Source organism: Pieris brassicae, chromosome 4, assembly GCF_905147105.1.
Source record: "Pieris brassicae chromosome 4, ilPieBrab1.1, whole genome shotgun sequence".
NCBI classification, from domain to species: Eukaryota; Metazoa; Arthropoda; class Insecta; order Lepidoptera; family Pieridae; genus Pieris; species Pieris brassicae.
This window is the reverse complement of record NC_059668.1, coordinates 22,560,323-22,581,636: the sequence shown is the minus strand read 5'-3', so window position 1 is coordinate 22,581,636 and position 21,314 is coordinate 22,560,323. Positions and strand designations below refer to the sequence as shown.

Here is a 21,314-nt window from a genome sequence, read left to right as displayed (position 1 = left end):
CTCGCCCCTAAAACCTCAAATATCTACGGTCCATATTGGAAAGTTTAACCCAACAATCTTATTTCTAGCTTTAGTTATTTGTGTATTTAGCCTCCGCTGTAAATAACGGAACGGTTTTTTTTTATTTTTGAAAAAAAAATGAAAACAATTTGTACACGAGTATTTGAAAGATAATCTCATCTTCTAAAATATGGTAACACCATCGACCAAAATGCCAATAAAGTGAGTAAGCACTATATCTGTGGCGTTTAAACAAAATCTGACATTATAATAGACAATTATCTATGGGCGCTTATGGGAGTGTCAGTTTGGGCCAAGAGAGAAATTGGATTCTTTAAATTGAAATGAAAGTTAGAGCTCGTAGCTGTTGTAGTTGATAAGAATAGTGTTGATCGTAGCAGTAATTGTTGTTAATAATAATGAAGTCGATAAGAGTTATTTCAAATAATAAATAAAATATCTGAAATTCTAGTTAGCTAAGCTATTTTTATAACCTAAGTTTAGTCATCGAGTTTATAGGTTTGGTAAATGAAGAGGTGACAAACGCTACTATACATTTGCTAATTTATTTTCAATGCTACAATTACAATTAGGTACTTAATGTATCAAACTGTGATTAATTATTGAAGTGATAATAATATGAACAGCGTTTGTATTAGGTAAGTTATTTATTTCACAGTTTTTTAAGTACACGCCCCTTATGTAAAATTACTTTCTTTAAGAACTCCTTAAAAAAATCAAGATCAACCAACCAACAAAAATGTGTAGTAAAACATTTTTACTTCTATTTTTGTGGCGCGAAATTGGGGACTTGATTTGTAAATATTAAGGTAAAGGCTACTCTCGAAATTACTAATATTTCTACTAATCGAATTGCTTCTCTGTATAATTATATCAAAAACTCGTAATCAATAATTTCCAAGTATCTACTTATTTTGTATGATAAGATTATGTAGTGTGACTAATATAAATCGTAAATTTACTGATACTTTCGATATTTGATATTCCTTAGTGCCCAAACCCAATAATAATATCCTACTTCCTTACGAATCACCTAATACAAAAATTAAGTGTATCTCTGTCTCAGATATCTAAGCTATATTAACAGAATAATGCTTAGTTACTGATATTGCTACATTACAACCATTGGCACCTGAAATGATGAAACATCTCAACTTTAAAAATGATCTGAATTTAATTAAAAAAGAATCAAATTTATATAGCCTAATTATAAATGAAGAAAGCATACTTAATAAGATTTTATATTTATCAATTATTAGGATAATATGTAATATACTTCAGTAAGATGCTTGAAGAGCAGTTAATATGAAAATGTTTTTATCTTATCTTAACAATGAACACCTGACGATATTAAATTCAATATAAATTATGACCATTTGATCAAACAGAAAGATAATCTAACTTTAAAAAGTAAAATCTCTCAATGTATTAATTAATATATAATATGTATGTTTAACATATTTATGAAATATATATTTTTGCTATCACATCATTACCATTATTATTTAAAAAAACATGTAATGCTTTGGTTTTTATTGAAGCTTTTACATAATATATTGTGATTTTGTATTATGTTAATTATGACTATAATATTTATTTATTACCAAGTAATAAACTTGTTGCAGAACTAAATATGTGCCTTGGCCTAAATTTTGAATACATACAAAGCAAACCAAATTTGTGTAGGATAAAATTTTGTGAAGAAATTTTAATTCAATATTAGAAGTAAGTTCCTCGCAATCTTCATATTTCTGAGCAATTAAACAAATTAATCAAGCTATCAAAGTAGATGGTCAGTCTTTGACTTAGGTAGCATAACAATACCAGTTTACATTTATTTTATTTATTTAGCAACAAATATTATTAAAAACACTATAACAGTTATAAGTTAGGTGTAAAAAAATATTATGTTTTATCTATGTCTTTCTACTGAATTGGTTAATTTTTTTTTGTGTAGTTTATATGTATATCATTCAAATCAATCAAATAACAACTTACAAAAACTTACATAGAGTCTTTAATATTCACTATTTAATATATTTTACATACAATACACTCTATAATTGACCTTATGTACAAGTACATAGTAATTAACCTCAGTTTAGTCGTAGCATAAATAAGTTGTAATTGCCTGGTATATTTAACTATTATGATTAATTTGATTTTTTATGCAATTATTATTTTGCTTCAATCACATTTTTTAGAACATAAAGATTATTTTTTTAGTCCCTTTACAATAGTTGACCTATGTATAATTAGTTACACAAATTTCCAATTTTGAATGAAAAAGCAATGATTTGCAAAAGATTGCCAGAGAGATAATATATCCAGAGTGTAATAAATAAATCTTATATTGTGTTACGTAAAGACGGGTTAGCTTCGTTGATTCCAAGTTTTTAATCAGCTCTCGACGCCTAAGTAATCTGCCGCAAATCTTAATTTTGCTATCGTGTCCTCAATTCTGTGCTTACTCAAAAGCTCCGAAACACTCGACGCGTCAGAAGTCTTCAATTGCTCTTATAAATCTGAAAGAAACCAGGTTAACAACGCCTCACTATTAAAGGACGCTATTTATTCGATCGCTTAATAAAAAAGCTAAAGTTTTAAACTTTTCACAAGCAGTTTGTTCGTTTAATAAATTTTATATATTTTTAAGACTAACTATAAGTCCTGCATTCAAATCGCATAGACGATGAAAAGCCGTTTCAAAATTCCTAACGATTATTATTGAGTCTAGTAATAGTCTATTATGATCGATCCGTTGCGTACTTTAAGAAATCTAGCGACGGTGGAAAGCATCTTTGTTTGATGTAAATCATGTGAACCCACGGGCACATTCAGTTTTAAACCAGAGCGTGACCAACAATTGTATTGTAATTAGCATTGAATCGTGGTTATTTGTGCAATTCATACATCCATAAAGTACGTACGTGTCTTGGCCAAGTGTGACGTCTGTTTAAAAATTTCTTTTTTTAATTAAATACGTGTTTTATAAAATAACATCCATCACATCGAAATTACCCTATTTTGGTCTGCTCGCTAATAATCGTAAAACGATTCTTTCCATAAAACGACATCACTATAACGTCAGAACATGCGTAGTTCTTTGATCGTGACTATATAAAGTTTTTGTAATTATTTTTCCTACATTCTGGTCAAGACAATGTCCGGATATATAAGTTATGTATAGGAATAATATCCTAATTTATGGATATTTATTGACTACATAAATTGGTACCATGTTATTGTTGTTTACCCAAATGCAACCAAATGTTGCTGTTATTTTTATGTTATAAAAATAAAATTGATTTGATTAATTTATTAATGTTGAAGATTTCCCTCATTTTGTTTTGGCAATTTTAATCTAGAACCAGCACCATGGTTAATCTTTTCATGTTTGTATTGTTAATTAATTTAAATTTATTATAACATATTCTAACATCTTTCTGTCCTACACTTACTTGGTCATAATATTTACTTCGTATTGACGCAAATGTAAACTGGCAAATAAATCTAAAGTAAGCATTTGTACACATACTGATTTAAAAAACTCAATTAAATATGTATTTTATTATTTATCTTCCATTAATTCCTCGACTTACCATTCCTTACTTAGGTGTTGTTTACTGCTTTTTGCTATCTATGTATAATGCGATAGAGGCATTTATTCTTAAATTTAAGGAACTGATTTTTTTTAAACTAACAAATAAGTAAATAATATATAAAATGTGACCGCTGCTTATTTCCTTTATCTTAATGTATTTGATAGTGGCGCGAACGAATATCGCGCTTTCGAATCATAATGAACAATTGCAATAAAAATAAACAAGCATCAATTTACCAAATGCAAACTTGACTAATTATGTTCTATCTCTTACAGATATCGTATTCATTCTTCTCAACTGTGATACCAATCAGTTGGTGAGTTACCTTAACAATTCATTTATGTATTGCCACACTTAGAAATGTCTAAAAATAAGGTCGACCACTTGTTCTCATCTTCCATTGGGTTCTTCAACTGCTATCCCAGTATTTATTTATTATAAATAATATTATGTTTATAATTTGTTTGCTTATAAGCAGGACCCAAGTGAACACTGTCAATGTTTAACTGAAGAATTTTCCGCTGTTTGTTGTTGTATTGTATTTGCGGTTAGCGCGTTTTTTTTTTCTTCAAAATTCTATATGAGCTTGTAGAATATCCAAACCAGAAAAAGTGCTTTAATATGTTTCGGGATAATAGGCTATTTGTTTGAATTTAAATAAAACCATTTATCGTTCTTAAATTACACATTTATTATAGACATTATTTACATGTAACTAACGTCATTGTCAATTCGACTAATCTATGGAGTTTTTCATAAATTTATTATTCTTTACAAGTTATTTGACTCCATAATGGTTTTTAAAGGATTATTTTATTCAGATTCAACAACATTTTAAATTCCATAGTCTCAAACGGACTATTAAAATATTCGAGGCACCTCCTATGGTGTAGTAATAGCTTAGACGAGTAACGTTGGCAATGTATGTATCTGTATGGTTTATGAATGCGTGTGCGCATTAGGGCCCGCAGTGGTGTAGAAGAATTCGAAGGCTCCTAGGCTGGCGGTATTGCAACAGTGACGTCCGATGACGCAGACCCAGCGCCGTGAGCCGCTAGCGGGCCGTGGTCTCAATCACTGCTTGCTGAGCCGTCGCTCAACGTTAACCTGCGCTCGCGCAACCGTTGCGAAGCGATACGGGAAAGTCGAATAATTCGAATTTTTATTTGTATTCAATCGGTGATCACGCGCCTTAATAGCGACGGGCGAATCGAGTCCTTAACGACGTGTGTCTATTGCGGATAATTTGTAAGTAATAACTGTTGATTTTACGGTACATTTATTAGTGGATTACTTCTACCGGCTGTAAGTAACAATGTAAATTTACAATTAAAAGATTTACTATATATTTACGAATAATTTTAATTATTTATTTTATTTACAACGTGTTTATTTTTAGTACGTATTTAAAAAAAACATGCATTGAATAGTTTGTCACGTTTTGTTTTGCAAATATTTATTTAAAACTATCTATATATAAATCGAATTATTTAAAGAAAGATTCTAAGAAATAAATTAGGTCTCAATCATGTTTAGATAATTTGCCATAAGATATTTTTTATATTAGCCATGAATTTAAGAAGTTTCTGGTTGATCTTGTGAATAAAATAAACTGTTGATATGCATATGCATATTGCCACCACGGCTATTATATTACTACGTGGTTAGTAATGGTGTATTATGTTAAATATGAGTCAGGAAAACTAGGCTAATACATCTACGAGCAGCCTGTCCTTTCAAACGCTATTCCTGCTTAAGGAAAAAATATCACGAAACATATAGAGTCCTGAGGTCCAAGACCCAAGGACGTTGCTTAACATAGTTAATAACTGTCTGGGTGATTAATACCGGGTCCTTATCAAAATATACTATTTTAATAGTTAATAAAGCAGCGATTACTGCAAACATTCCGTTTTAAAATACCATGTTCTTGCATTTATTTCGTCACGCACTCAGGCTTTCCTATTCCGATAATTGTTAGGTAAATTTACACGGCTCCACCTCAAAGCAGCTCCAAATTTTCATCACTCGGCACAATGCATACCATGCAAAAAAGTGGCTTGCTCTTTAACCCCATAGAAATTAATTAAAACATCATGGTTTTGTGAAATGAATGAAAGAAGGTACAATTTGGCTTTAATCTAACCCAACCTTTTTTTTATCGTTATATATATATGTGTGTATGTAAATCTATATATTTAAAACCCTAACCTAATGTAATTCACTGAGAACTGGAAACTGAGACAATCTCATTTAAATCCTGAATGTAATATTGTCAGTTTAAAAAAAATTGTGGTTCAAAGCCATATGTCTCCATGATATTACTTTATATTACCTAAATAACGATACAATAAAAAAATTGGAGCTGTTTTAAGGTGGAAGCATTCGACAAATTTACGAATTATTATGTTAATCTCGTGTTTATTAGTGTATTTTTCATTGACTCGTAAACCTTGGGATTGTAGAATTTTGTAAGTATAAGTGTTAAGATCGTCCTCAACTTCCTTAAAAGATCAAGGAACGAGTTTTATTTCCGAGTGTCGCTTCCATGACTTTTAATTTTAAGCTTTCTTAACGAAAAGTCGTTATTATTGAAACTCCGGTGGACTTGGAATGTTGAAATAATTATAAGTTTACAAGTGGGTTACCTTATAACTGAAGGAGAATTAGACACATTGATTGTTTACTTCAATATCTTCCTTATATACAATGATTAATGAATGACTGTACATATAGATTTAATAGCGTAGTTGATTGCTTTATCAAATCCAAGATAGCTTATTGGTATCCGTGGACTTGGTCAGTAGATTAATACAACCAACGGCGACTTAGTTCATAGTGTTTACAAAATTCGAGCTATTTTGGTGTGTTCGTAACTAATCCATGCAATTTACAAGTATATTTCTATGAATATAATCATGAAGTTCTTTGACAAACGTGAATCTTATCTGGAAAATAATATTGTATAAGTGTTGCTTTATTGATTTTATATGATTTTTATTATTTAAATATTTTTTTTATAAATTTATCACAAGTCATACTATGTCCTCCACTATCTCCATTGTTAGCTGTTCGTAACTTATGGGAAGAGGGCTCCGACAAAGCAATACGTAAAAGTGTGCAAATGCCATTATTTTCTATTTTTAATAAAAAAATCTCTTTGTTCATTTCTTATGCTTTATGCCTATTATATGGAAATATAATAGGCGTAAATAAACCAGGTCGCGTGGTTCGCCAGTTGTTAGGTACTTTGAATTAAAAAAGTTTTTTTAACTTTAATTGCGACTAACCGAATACGAAAAGTGAGCAAAACTTACGTAAGATATTTGACAAAGGTTTTGCAAAGCTCCATGGGTCATCAATGCCACCTATGTCGGTATGATGTTAGGCAAGTTTATTGCCTCTTTCGTAATGTATCAATAAAACCGCTCGAATTTCGCATCGCTGTTAGACCACTGCGCTTCTGTGTGATTTTGTTTTATTCGCCATGTTTGAGATTAGCATTTCATAAACACGCAAGCCCTAAAATAGTAAAACACAAAAAAAGAACATAAATATATGTTATTTTCTGCTATTATAATTGCTTTGCATGTAAACTTTGTATGTTAGACGTGGTTAATATTCCTCATATTTATAAAAAAATAACAATTATAAAGATTGCTTATAAGTATATGCCAATTAACTAAGGGGTAAGCGGGGTGGTTAATGGAATATTAGATGTTTTAACCGGTTTTCGTAAAACCAATAAAAACCCGTTTTCTCAAGTAAACCAAACAAAAACGTCACAGCAACGTTTGGAACAACTAATTACAAAAATAAATAATTTGTGTAAACCAAATATTATTTCGTTGATTTTAAATTAAAATATAACATTCCTGACGAAAAGTGTCGTGTTTAATATTTTGACTTACATCCTCATAAGTTCCGGAGTGTTAAGAATGATAGGCACAGATTTAAAAACAATTTAATATTCTTTTAATGAAAGAATATCTAGGTCATATAATAAATTTCAAAATAGAGCCACTATTTTCTTAACATAATATGATAAACATAGATTAGATTAACTTTGAATTTTATCAGTTTGATGAAGCACTGACGTAACGACTCGATTAATCAATCGGCAATTTAACAGATATTGTTAGGTATCTAGTTTTGTTTAGTATCTTTTATTTTGTTAAAAAGACGCAATTCCTAACCCGACGTTAATGTTCGCTCAACATCTCTGTGTACATCAAGAAGATCTTCAATTTCTCGGTTTTTGAGGAAAGAAAGTTGTATGGTGTTGCGAAAAAATGGAATTCACGCTAATTGCGATATGGTTTTTTTTTTTATTAATAACGAAATGCTTAATGCTCTAGTTCGTATTCACTTTCAGTAACGGAGTGAAATTGTGTTCGCAGAATACCTAAACGTCGTTTCGTACTCGCACGTAATATGTGTAACGCAATGTTTGAGAACGTTCCACGGGATGAATGTCGCGTAGTGGGGTAGAGGCGCAGCCTGGCGGGGCTCTGTGCCACTGGGTCACCGGTTCCGCGGGGCGAGCCACCCGTTTAGCGCAACGTACTTACGTAAAGCGTGCGGCTTGCGCACTAGTACGGCGCGGCCATGCGCCGGCGCAGCGTCAGTGAAAGTTAGCCACGACCGATACGAGACGGACCACTGTCACCTGTTTCCTTTCGAACACTGACGTTTTTGAGAAAAATGCTGTGATCGCGCTTACACAATCCATGATTCGGTTGCATCACGGCTGACCAACTGACCGAGTCCCCGCTCAACACCATTGGCGTTAGGATAACCCCTTAACGAAAGCCAAAATGCGTTATGCAAACTCGATAGCTCTAAACATTCAATTCAATTTTCAAGTGTAAGTGGAACCAACTTTCGCTCACTCAGTCAAGGTCGTGCATAATAGTTGGTTGCGTAAGAGAGCGCCGTTGAGTTATCCCGTCATTGTTGTTTTCGTCAGTTGTACCATCTCGATGACAGCTGATCGTTCCAGTTAGGCATGGTCCTTTCTCGTAAATGAATTAAATTCATTTGGCGTTACTATAAAAGGGGTGTATGACCGACAAGTGTCGCGTGTTTAATGTACTTTGAGAATATACTACGGTAACTTGGGATCGTCATAAGGGGTTCTGATTCCATGTAATTAAGAAATGCGATAGCGGTTCATGGAACGTGACAATAGCACGAAATTAGCGCGACTCTAGAACCAGACGTGCTCAAATCTCCAATAACAGCGTCGTTCATTCCAAAGCAGTATGTGATATCGACATCTGTAATTTTCGATCTCATACCACGTGTACGGCAAATAATTTTGTTAAACTAGCTATTACATAACATTGAAGAATACAGTAATGTGGTTTTGGTTAAATTGCGTTTCTGAATCGCCCCTTTTTCATACAACGCGAACATGTCGTAAGGCCGGATATTGTCTTAATCGCTCGTTCTGTATGCGAAATCTGCAAACAGCTAGTTTTAAGGACGGTGCCGTAATGTGCTTCCGCCATAGCGCACTCCACACGGCCACTAGAATATGGTGAATAAAGAATATTGTGTCAACAAAAACGTTCGGTAAATATTTGATTTTAAATAACACATTTTCATAAACCACGTCCGCGTACTGTTCATTTATTTTCCTGCACATTGTACCTACTAATATTTGTTAAGGCGTCATTGCCCGGAATACATACAATGTTATCGTTTATCCACATTCTTGGTGGATCGGCAATAGATTTGCGCCTGCATACGGTTTTGAATAACTGTGGTGTCGTACGCGTGACTTTACTAAGTAGGTCATTTGGTTTTTGATATGTGTTCGTGAGTACTTATTAAGCTTGGTAAAGTTGATACTTAACTAATGTACATTTATAAAATAACGACAAAACTTCGGGATCGTGCCGTGAATAAAAAGTTGATTGTCCAAAGGGAAGAAATGTTGTGGCATACAACAACCGAGGTAACGTGTTACTAGGCTGACGCAAAATCCCCAAGTGGCCTCAAATAAATTCGGAGTCACGAAAATTCGCCATTCCGCACCCCGAATTGCCTTTTTATTACGTAATTCGTCGGTTACTGTGATAAATACTCAAATATGTTTCATTGTTTCAGATTAAGTTGCTAGTAACCTATTCCAAAGATGGAGAGTTTGAGTGAGTGGTACAGGGACCTCATGGATAACAGAGGTGGTGAGTAATCTCAAATTTTACTGCAGTAAGATAAAAATAGAGAAGGCGACATTTTCTTCTTCATCGATAGAGTTAGGCTGTAAGTTGTGAGCATCCTTAAACTCCATACTTAGTCTTTTAAAATAGCTTTACCAATATTTTGTTTACATCGATTTGTTAGTTATATGTGAAGACCATTCCATACTCTAAGTACATGGTCTTCACATATATAATAAAATACAATATATAAAATATATACAATAAATAAAATATAATATATCTAACTAATCACCTAAAATACTTCAATGAAAAATATATTTGTACTGAAATAATTTTTGTAACCATTTTTCGAAAGCATGTCAAGCACGAAATGATTTTCAAAGTGTCAATAAATCACGACGCCACAAGTAAGGCTTGTTCAATAACACTTCACTATGCGTATATTTTAATAGTATATAATGTTATATTGTGATCATTAAAGCTATTCAAAGTTAAACGAGTCAGCGTCGTTAATGTGAAGGACTTTAATTACATGTGTAAGGAAAACCACTAAACCGATGACTGTTATTAATTAAATGTACTATTTTAATATTTATACGCCTCTCCAAGTTGACGATGGATGAAAAATTATATTCTATTAATGACTTATAGGTCTAATGTCCCCTCGGAAGGGCTGAGTAGTACACCAGCTTATATGGCCTTGGGCGGCTCTTTTATTCAACTTCCTTCGCCTCTGTTTCTACTGTATAAATGATAATTTTTGAATGCCTAAATTGTCTTAACAATTTGCTCTCATTTACTGATTCTCACAGTGCAAAGAAAAGTTATGCTCGATGTGCTCAATACACATAAGATGGAATCTTACGTAAACTGTTACGAAGGAATCATAAGAATCATTCACCTGTTTTTGCCCTCACGTCTTATATATAATCTCTATATGCGATATTGTGTTGCGCAAAAGCTTATATTATTACGCTAGGTTCGACTATGTTTGTTTAAATATAAAATAAAGCTGTTCAAGCTATCTCTTTACAAAAAAAATGTTTCACAATAAGCCTTATTGTTATTGATTAAGAATACATCAACCATCAACCCTTATTACTGTATACAAAACATTACACATAAAAAAATGAAATAAGGCGTAAAATTGTACGTATATTTCACAGGAAGCTCCTTTTCCAAGTAATTCTACATTAATATTCATAAAGAATTGTTGTTAATTCGATAGGAATTTTGTTGTACATTTAATGTTCACAAACAAACCGTTAGGTTAGCATGAGCGCTGTGAGAGCTTAAAAGGCAAAGTCCACTTGTGTTTTACGCAAATTATACACTCCGAGGTTTATTTTTATTACAAAATCTGGAAAAAACTTGTTGACTGAGAAATGTGTACATTGACGCAACTGGGTTTTTTAATTTCTTAAATGTCAATAGTTTTTGTAAAAGACTTAACCATGGAAAAATACTTAAAAATTTGTATTTAATTGCAATTGGTTTTTACATATTAATTATCAATGTTTAAACTTACCAGTCGATCTCTAAGCGATTTCATTTCATAGATTATGAAAGAGCTTATGAAGTTTATTACGTAGGACAAATATACATAAGACTTCATAGAAAAATCTCTTTTGACAGATCCCCGTGTAAAGGACTGGGCCATGATGTCTTCCCCGCTACCAACGTTGGCCGCCTGTCTGTGCTACGCGTTTTGCGCCAAGAAACTTGGGCCAGCCCTGATGTCCAGCCGCAAACCATTCGATTTGAGAAATACCTTGGTCATATACAACTTTGTTCAGACCGTGTTCAGTGCTTGGATATTTTATGAGGTAAATAAATTGTAAATTCCCTGAGGTCGTAAGTTCGATCCCTGACTGTGCACCAATAACCTTTATTTCTACATGCGCAATTAACATTCGCTTGTACGGTGAAGGAAACCGGCTTGCCTTACACCTTAAAAGTCGACAACGACAAATGATCACAAAAGCTATACAGAAATCTGAGGCCCAGACCTAAAAAGGTTGTAGCCAGTACAATTAATTACGAAACCAGTACGGTTTAGTTTCCTACTGTAGGTAAATTGTAAACATATTTTAAATGTAGAGTTTAAATTGATCTATAACAGTAAAGTTACAACATATAAGAAACAACAAATATTTAACTATAGGAATTATTTTTAAATAACGGAAAATTTTGTTCCGTAAAAACTTGTCTGAAAAAGTTCCATTAAACCGATCGCTATTAACAAAATAAATCTGCTGTCTCAATAACAACAATTACTTGTAGTAATAAATATGAATAATGTGTATGAATATATTTAAAAACATTTGATATTTTTTATACAATTTTTGGTATATGTAATGTCTATTACATTGTAATTTTTAATTAAACAAAAAATTCAACTCGATATATATTTGCGTTCTATAGCCTTGGCTACAATTTTATTAGCAATAAATATATTTTTGCGGGATTAAGATGCTTCGGGCTATCTTGATTTTTCTTATCCGTACGTAAGAAACGTTACGTAACACTTAAAGAAATTATTAAATTTTATGATGTTAAAAATGCGGACTTGGCTTGCGTATCGGAGGTAATTGTGAATTTAAAGCATTCACAGAACAATCATTGCAACACGTTCCGGCTTAGGATGACTAAATGATACGTTTTACAACTTTTGTAGTAAACTTTTATGGATGCGTAATTAAATTTATTATATTGAGTCAAATGAAAAGTTTTGCGAAGCTACCGTTATAAAATATTTAGATTTAAAAACCATCTCAATCACGTTCTTATGTGGAATATTAAGAAAACGGAAGTCGTGTATTATAGGTTTCATGGTGAACAGTGTCAAAATGTTTGTTACAGTACATGGCGAGCGGTTGGTGGGGCGATTACAACTTCCGGTGTCAGCTCGTTGATTATTCGCGGAGCCCAAAGGCGATGAGGGTGAGTCCTTTTAAAACCAAGAGCTAATTTCTACAATATTTAATTTTAATTTTATCTTAATACATTAACATTAAATACTTTGGCTTTACTGTCCATTGTATTTTGCTCACATACTTTTAAAACAATGTCTTTATATAATGTTTTGTCATAGAGTCACAAGGTTCAGTTAAGACACCTTTATAAGTCTACATTTTTGTACAATATTATGAAATAATATTTATAAAAATTCAAATGTAAGACCTACAGAGAGGATTCGTTTTTTGCAAATGTTACAAAAAACATCGCGTGCATCCAATATATCGTAATTTTCGTTAAAATTTTTAAACAATTTTTTATTCTAAGGTTTTATTTAGTAAAAGAAATCAAGATATCATAATCTACGATATATGTTGTATATTATCCTGGTTAAACATTGATTTAAATTAATTTCGCAACAATTACCATTTCGCGCCAAAAACACACCTGGTTTTACGAAATTTGAAAAGCAAAGTCTGTAATGGAAGAAATTGTAAACAAAGCCGTCAGACGACATGCTTTAAGACGTATCGCATTTCAGATGGCAAACACTTGCTGGTGGTACTACTTCAGCAAGTTCACGGAGTTCTTCGACACACTGTTCTTTGTGCTTCGCAAGAAGAACGAGCACGTGTCGACTCTACACGTCATCCACCACGGCATCATGCCTATGTCTGTATGGTTCGGACTCAAATTTGCACCAGGTTTGTTATATTTTAGTATGCCTCGTCTCGTCTGTCTGCCACTACCGCGTCTGTCGCCACCAAAGAATATCCAGTTCGCAGTTCCACAGTCATTTCTGCTAACTTAATATATTGAATTAATAATAAAAAGACTAACTGTTGTAGCTATGCTTAAAATAATCGATGAAACTTTTCAACGTGCAATAATTGGATTGTCATTTTGTTTTCGGGACACAGTCAGAAGCCCTATTATCATTAGATTGTACATAAATTTAAAGAATGCGTCCTGAATGAAAACGTCCTGGCATGTTCCGCCGTTTACAAATTATACATTTTAGTGAGCTGCACCAGCTCATTCCTTTGTACTATAGTCGATCAAATAATCCTTTGCATCATAATAAGCTTGGGCGAGTAGCTTTAGATTTACGTGTGATTTGAGTTGTCTCTGAAGCGATATTGCTGCAATTTTTTTACAAGTATTACAGTGAAAACTATTTTTTTTCCTTTTTTCGTGGATGCCAATAATTTCAGAAAGAAACTGCGGAGCGGAATATCACTCGTTTATATCTTTTGTCTCATTTTAATTGTTTTTTCTCTAGTGGTCTTATTGTTTTCATATTGACGAGGTTATAGTTCTTAAAATTAATTAAATCAACTAGTAGAAATATAAGTGATTGTTGTAAATGACCTTTGCTACGACTATGAAATTTAAAAATAGATGTTTAAATATAAATAAATTATGAAACAAATTCACCTTTGAAATATTCATTATTCAGTGAAATAACTTAAACAATTACATAGTTTAATCGATACTGTTTCAAATTAGATTTTAAATTCGCCGTGTAATTAATGTGTGTATAATTAGATTCCATGAAATCAATGTTTAAACTGGGAAGTTTAAAAGGAATGTGAACACGTTTTTGAACAACACTACAAATGTATTATAAACGATATTCAGTTACGTTCTTCTAAATAATCTTACGTGAAAAAATTATATTATTTATCGTTACCCGAATTCATACGCTACTTTAATTTTGTTAATTTAAGAAGGCCAACTAGTCAGAATTTGGAGTTAATTGAATTCCTTTCGAACAAAGAACGAAGTTTCGGTGTCGATGGTGCTACTGCAATGCTTCTATTGACACATTTAGTCAGTTCCTTAATAAACAATATGTGTTCTAGCAATGACATTTAAAAAACTCGGTCAATTTGAACTTATAAAAATTCCGTGTTCGTGGCTCAGTAGTCACAAGTTTGATATATTCAATGCGTGTATCCTGAAGTTCACACGTTCGTGAGGAGGACTCGGGAACCTTGTTTTGTATATTGCATATTTGTTTCAGCCTGTTATATAAACTTAGCTATTGGATATAACTATACGTTATTATTTAATTATGCAACATCATTAAAATGCAGTGTTTTCTTACTATTCGTTTAATATTTTTAAGATAATGGCTGGAAATTAATTTGTAGACTATTATCTTTAGTGTAGAATATGATAATAGTTTTATAAACAAAGTTTTTTGTTTAAGTATTCTAAGCTGGTAATATAGCATCTGCACCTGCGGATGTTTGGAAGACTTAATTTGTACAGGCAACAATTTGTAAAAAAATTGTATATATATGACTATGAAAACGCTACTGCGTTAATATTATCCTAGAACTTAGAACCTAAAGTTAGGTTAACTTAGCCATAGAGATAAAAAAGCAAATAAAACTCTCAACTCAACTCATTAGAAATTTACAAGCGATTTTAACTGTTTGTGTTTCTGATCTGACAACTGCAACCTGAACCTCGTTGCAGGTGGCCACAGCACCTTCTTTGCGTTGCTGAACACGTTTGTGCACATTGTGATGTACTTCTACTACATGGTGTCTGCCCTTGGACCTCGCTACCAGAAATACATCTGGTGGAAGAAGTACCTCACTGCCTTCCAAATGGTAAGCTTTTCGGTATATATATTTCTTAAATTTACCTGAAAGACTGATTTTTTCAGTCTTTTAGATTATTTTTTTTAATAATTAGTAATGTGTACACTGAGTACACGACTTCCGTCCACGTAACGTGTTGGTACAGCAAATATTTTAATGAGATAATAATTTTGTATAAATGGATGAGCAAAACCTGTTCAATAAATCACACTCGATTAATTAGGTTTAATATCCAGCAATAAATTGTTAATCTTCACAACAAAGTCTCGTAATGTGTATGTAAATGATGGTATTAAATATCATTTATACATGTGCAAAATATGCGACTTCATGCATATTTTATTATAATTGTAATTCAGTATGCACATACGATACATACACGAGAAAATTTAATGAAAATGAGTCCCATTTTTTCCTTAAATGAATATGCATTGAGAGGTTCAATGGCATACGAAGGCCGTCTTCGAACGCATTTGCGTTTCCTTATTCGAGAAATAGTTTTCATAAATTGTTACATAATAGTTATGGTTTAATGTTGCTAAATAATAAGATTGCCGCATAAGGATGCTATAAGCAGAGCATGACGGTCCCAGAAATAATGGTAGATGTGTTAATTGTATGCTTATGGAATACAATTATAAGGTGTCATAAGATATTAATATGTAGCGTTGGCGTGTTGGTCGATTTCGTTTGTTCCGATTGCCAAAAGGTTAAAATTTAAGATATTGAATCGCTATTGTGTTTATATTTGCAATTCACTTTACAAAGTGTGTAAAATACACCTCTAGTTTTAAAAGAACCGGTCGTGTTTAAGCCGAGATAACGTCTCGAGTCGAAATACCTTCGCTGATAATATAAACGGTTGGATATTGATAAGTAATAATCGTTTCCAGGTGCAATTCGTGCTGATCTTCAGCCACCAGCTCCAAGTGCTCTTCCGGCCTTCGTGCCAGTACCCTCGCGTCTTCGTCTACTGGATCGCGATGCACGGCTTCCTCTTCCTCTTCCTTTTCACGGACTTCTACAAAGCGCGCTACAATAAGGCCGAGAAGTCCAGACTCAACATGGGACTCTGCATGGTAAGTATTTCGCGGACGACTTCATTAGGAAAGCGCCGGTGAAAGCGAGAACAATTCTTTATTCGCAGGTTTTAAAACGGGAATACTGTGAATATTAATTTTGCTCTTCGCGTGAATAACTTTATTATGTATATATTTAAAATTATAAAAATCGTCAAGTTAACTCCGCGACACCTCGATAACGAAATAATAAATTTACTCAACGGTCACGATTCGTTCGTGTAACACAACACGACCCATTTGGCTTCTAGAAAGCGATTACTGCACGAATATGATATTGTTATAAGTTTAAATCGTACATTGTGACATGTGTCGCGTTCACGCTGCTTCTCGGCCGTGTGACTCGTGTTTGCCGTCTATTTGCCTTTTTATTTACACTTTGAATTAAATTTTGGATATGAAGCAAAAACACTACAGGGGCTTACTATATATACGAATGAAAGGCGCTCCGGCTGACGCGGGAGCGGGAGTCAGACATATAATAGTATCGTGTCGCACCTCTCTAACATTAGAACACATTCCAGACGGTGCTAGAAGACAGTTCGAAGAACGGCTACAAGCAAGAGGACTCGTCGGTTCCGAACTCGTACGCGTCGTCGGCCGCGGACGCGTTCGTTCGCCGGCGGCCGGTCACGTAGTGCGCACCTCGGTTCCGATCCGTGAGGACTTTCTTCGCCCGTCCGTCGCCATTTCGACGCACCTCATCGTTTTCAACTAAAATTATTTTCTTCTCGACTCAGCGAAACCGCATCGACACGGTCGACAACGTTGATTCGTTTAAAATGCCTTAAGCTGCAGTGAACGAAGCGGTCGCGGTGCTCGGTCGAAGTGCGAGGCCGACGGGCGTTTACGCAATGGCGTCTGCAATTCTCTTAGGTTACTCTTTAGCTTTTTGTGTAAATATAATTTTATTGCATTTTAACTTATGTTACCAGAGAGTTCGATCCAGTGTACCTATTTACTCTTGAATAAAAATATTTATACAATGTTCGGGTATTTTAGTCGGTTCGTTAGGAGTCAACGGACGGACCGAAGCGGTCGTCGTTGTCAATCTGATATTTACCTTAAGGTTCGGTTCGCTCGTTCTAACTTTGACTCGTGTCTGTGTATCGCCGCGAGGGAGGTCGGGGTGAAACGGGACATTGAGCCGATCTGCACTTGTCCCGACGTCCCTTTCGGACTTCAGTCTTAGTTTTAAGCAAGCCGTGCACGCCCGTCGCCCGCCGGAAATTAGTCGCTAACGGTTAAGGTGCTTGCGGAGAGACTTAGAGCGTATAGGAATTTATTCTGCGACACGGAAACGGATGTTATCGTATTTATTTATGCTTCACCTTAGTAATGCTATTGTGGGTTGATTCTGATAAACTGCACTTGAATTGACACTAGAAAAACCGTATTTTGAAATACGTATTAGCATCCGGAGCCGTGGTGTATCGAAGTCTTCAAAATCCATAGACATAGAACTGTTGTTTAGAAGATAGAACAAATGTAGAATAGATGAATTGCTGCTTATGTACAATTTAATACTCGAAATTGTGAACAACTAACGTTTTCAGTCGTAGTATGACGAAAGAGCGCGAATTTTTTTGGCATTTGACATTTTCTTATCCGCCATCTTGAATAACGCTTATGACATTCTATCTGATACAGATGTTATTTCAAATAATTATGTACGTGTCGTTCGCTCGATCTGAAAGATCTGAATCAATTCTGAGCTATTTACAAAACGATCTGGTTCGTTCGACCCGTTCAATCCAACGATTGATTCAATTTTAAACTAACTAAAGGTTATTTCGAACTGAAAAGTTCCGGTTTGTAAAACAACTTCGGTTCAGACACAGAACACATCGGGATGACGGAGCACGGTGCGACATAAGTCATTAATGCATTTAGTTATAGAAAACAAATATAAATTATTGAAATAACTTATTTAAAAAATCAATAGCTCCTAAACTTACATTACACACTTTAAAATAGAGAAACTTTTCTAATTAATCACTTTATCGGTAAGAATCAGCGTGTCAAAGGTCACTTAAATAAAAAAATTGAAATGGGGCCTTTTTTAAAAACTAAAAGTAAATATTCAAAATATATCGGCTAACTCAAGTAATTCAACAATAATATAACCGCGACTAATATTGAAGTTCGAACCTTATTTGTATTGGCATGAAATAGCTTATTAAACTGAAGTAGAAGCAATCTAAAAGAATAAATAAGATTCTAGCTCCAATGCACCTACTTTTAAGAATCATATTCGATTGTCATAAATAGCTCTCATTCCCTCGGATCGCTAGGACGCGCCGCGACGTCATTGAACGAACGAATCATTTTCAACGAAGTGACCCATTCGTCAGCGAGGATTTGAAGATCTGCTTCTTTTGAGCCGTTCAATCGCGAACGACACATAGTTTCGATTAGTTATTTAAGAAAAAAATATAATCGGTTGATGGGATCGTCTTTATAAAAAAAGAAGAAAAAAAGAAGTGGGCGAAAGAGCTTGTCTCTTTAACTGTCAGCTAAATTTTTTTTTCTGACGTCAATTGCCAAAGTCATGATCAATTTTGAAATAGTTTAGCCGTCAATTTGAACGTCTGGTCGTCGAATCTATCGACTGCGCTGGATATTTCCAACGAATTGGATCAACATTGAAACGATTGAGCCAATGTTTTTTTTATATTTTTAAAGATTTAGGTTTAGGGTAGAGGATTGGATACGGGTGTGCACGGTGACGGTGAGTGAACTTCGAGGGCACTGACATGGCTCGCGACGAAACTTGTTTTAAATTGAATCCTGTTAAAATTGATTACAACTAGATCCGTCTTGAGAAACGTGTATGGCTAAAAAACAAAATGTTTTATGATTAATTTTCTCGCATTTGATTCCGTAATTAATCTCAATAATTTCATAACGAATGTCAGTGTCGCCGAAGGGTTATTTCGTGCCACATTCTTGTATTACCGCTTTAAGTGTTGTCGCGTGGAGGCTTGGGGATGCGCCGGCGCCGGTCACAGTGCTCAAACATTCTGCAAACTCACTATGGCAATTTATTTATTATTTTAATAAAGTATTTTCCAATTTCGTGTTTGTTATTTTTACCTTTACCTGGACCGACTATCCCCTTATCGTTAAGTTTTCTAGAAATATGTGAACAAACATTCGCAAATATAAACGAAATAATATGTCAGAAGCTTAAATAGGAGGAAAACATACTGGAATTCAAACTATGACATACATACAAGTCAAACTAACCTTTGAAGTCATTTAATAAATTGCTAAGAACCACCTGAACGATACTTAGAGATGAACTGCGTCATTGCTTACAAATGTGTGCGGCCTTTGACCCCAAATTCGATTTAGTTTGTTTCAATATCCCATTTAATCTAGCCAAACATTTTAACATCCTTTTTAATGACGTTAACTTATTTAATTATAAAACGTGTATCAGGAATATCGAGGGTACTGTGTCCTCTGATGAACCGCTTCAAATATATTTGGTAAGATCAGAGGGAATGCTTTTTATTTATTGTAGCAGAACTGTTCTCTGAATAATATTTTGACGTTGACGTTACTAAATGAAAGTTAAATTACAAAACTATGGTTATACGACATTAAATCCACAAACACATTTCTCACTGTAGTACATTGGTCACTGATTTTAAAACCAGCTGATGAAGGTGAGCCTTCAATGTCTACCAACCTAAAACAATTTCTGAAAATACTAACCTAAACTTATGTTTGATTTGCCCTCGTAAATGTAGAAATACTGTGGGTGTTCAATAAAAAGCGATGATGAGTATGACGCAATTATCTTTTATTTAAACGTTTTATATTTCGACGTAGTGACGACCTTTCAGGTTTATACACTTTGTATCTTTTTTCTAAAAGGTTTTTCTTTTTCAACGGAAAAATAGTCTTCGTCACCTTAAAAAACGAACGTGTACCGCGGCAACTACCACATCAACTTCAAGTTTATGCCCCCTGAGGTGTTCCTTTTACCTCGGGAATAGGAAGAAAATACTAGGAGCTTCGAAACCAGCTTCTTGAATGGCAGCCTCTTGGCTCTCGCAGAAAAACCCACCCACTATATTACTAACGGATGGAATCGCCTTAAATTTCTTGGGACTTAGAGATAACGATCTCTTTCAAGTCGTTTTTCGTTTCCGGTCATAATGGTGAAGCCATGTTTCATCCATTGTTATGAATCAAACCAAAAAGCGGTCAAGATCGATCTAACGAACCCGTCAGAATCAAATTGCGACTGCATGTCAGAAAGCATTCTGGGCACCCCGCGCACTGACACTTTTTCAAACCCAAATAGTTATGTATGAAAAAAATATATTAAGTATGTTATGGAGACTTCCCATAGAAATCTCTTTACCGTCATTGCTTCTACTATAGTATAAAAAGTAACACTACGATCCGCCAAGAGAACTGAAAATTTTCCAATTTTAAGAACAAGTTCCGACACGACGCAAACAAATGACTTGTATTTTTAAAAAAACAAAAGAGAATCGATTGCTTTTTTATTATTATTATCTCTGGGCGATGGCTGCCATTATTTTATTGGTTACCAATAAGAATTTATCGCTTAGCCTAGAAGGATAGGTTTTATCATGTCTCAACTAGTAATAAATGTAGTATGCGTCTCAATTTTTCTTTATTAGAATAGGTCTTAACTGAATTGCAAGGAACTATTTCTTGACCTTGCGTAGAAATAAACTTTTAAACCCCCTTTAACTAAGAAGCAAATGCACAAATACATATTCACTGTGTTTTCGCTCGAATGAAAATTAATTATTTACGAACATGAAAATTCAATTAACAGTATTAGTTTTAATTAATGCTCATTCAGATTGGCCGCTAGCG

General features: G+C 33.8%; 1 protein-coding gene across 3 annotated transcripts; it reads left to right on the top strand.

The window, feature by feature from the left end:
- Positions 1-304: 304 nt before the first annotated feature.
- Positions 305-19,526, top strand: LOC123707961 (elongation of very long chain fatty acids protein AAEL008004). 3 transcript variants are annotated; one of them, XM_045658322.1, is made up of 9 exons: positions 306-659; positions 3,902-3,942; positions 9,741-9,817; positions 11,432-11,622; positions 12,659-12,739; positions 13,296-13,458; positions 15,242-15,378; positions 16,263-16,448; positions 16,973-19,526. In XM_045658322.1, the coding sequence occupies exons 3-9, from the start codon at positions 9,769-9,771 to the stop codon at positions 17,084-17,086; spliced, it is 921 nt and encodes a 306-aa protein (XP_045514278.1). In that variant the 5' UTR covers positions 306-659; positions 3,902-3,942; positions 9,741-9,768; the 3' UTR covers positions 17,087-19,526. The 3 variants fall into 3 exon arrangements, with proteins under 3 accessions (XP_045514281.1, XP_045514278.1, XP_045514279.1); XM_045658325.1 differs by lacking the exon at positions 3,902-3,942 and having other exon boundaries at positions 305-659; XM_045658323.1 differs by lacking the exons at positions 306-659; positions 3,902-3,942 and adding an exon at positions 4,693-4,874.
- Positions 19,527-21,314: the final 1,788 nt, after the last annotated feature.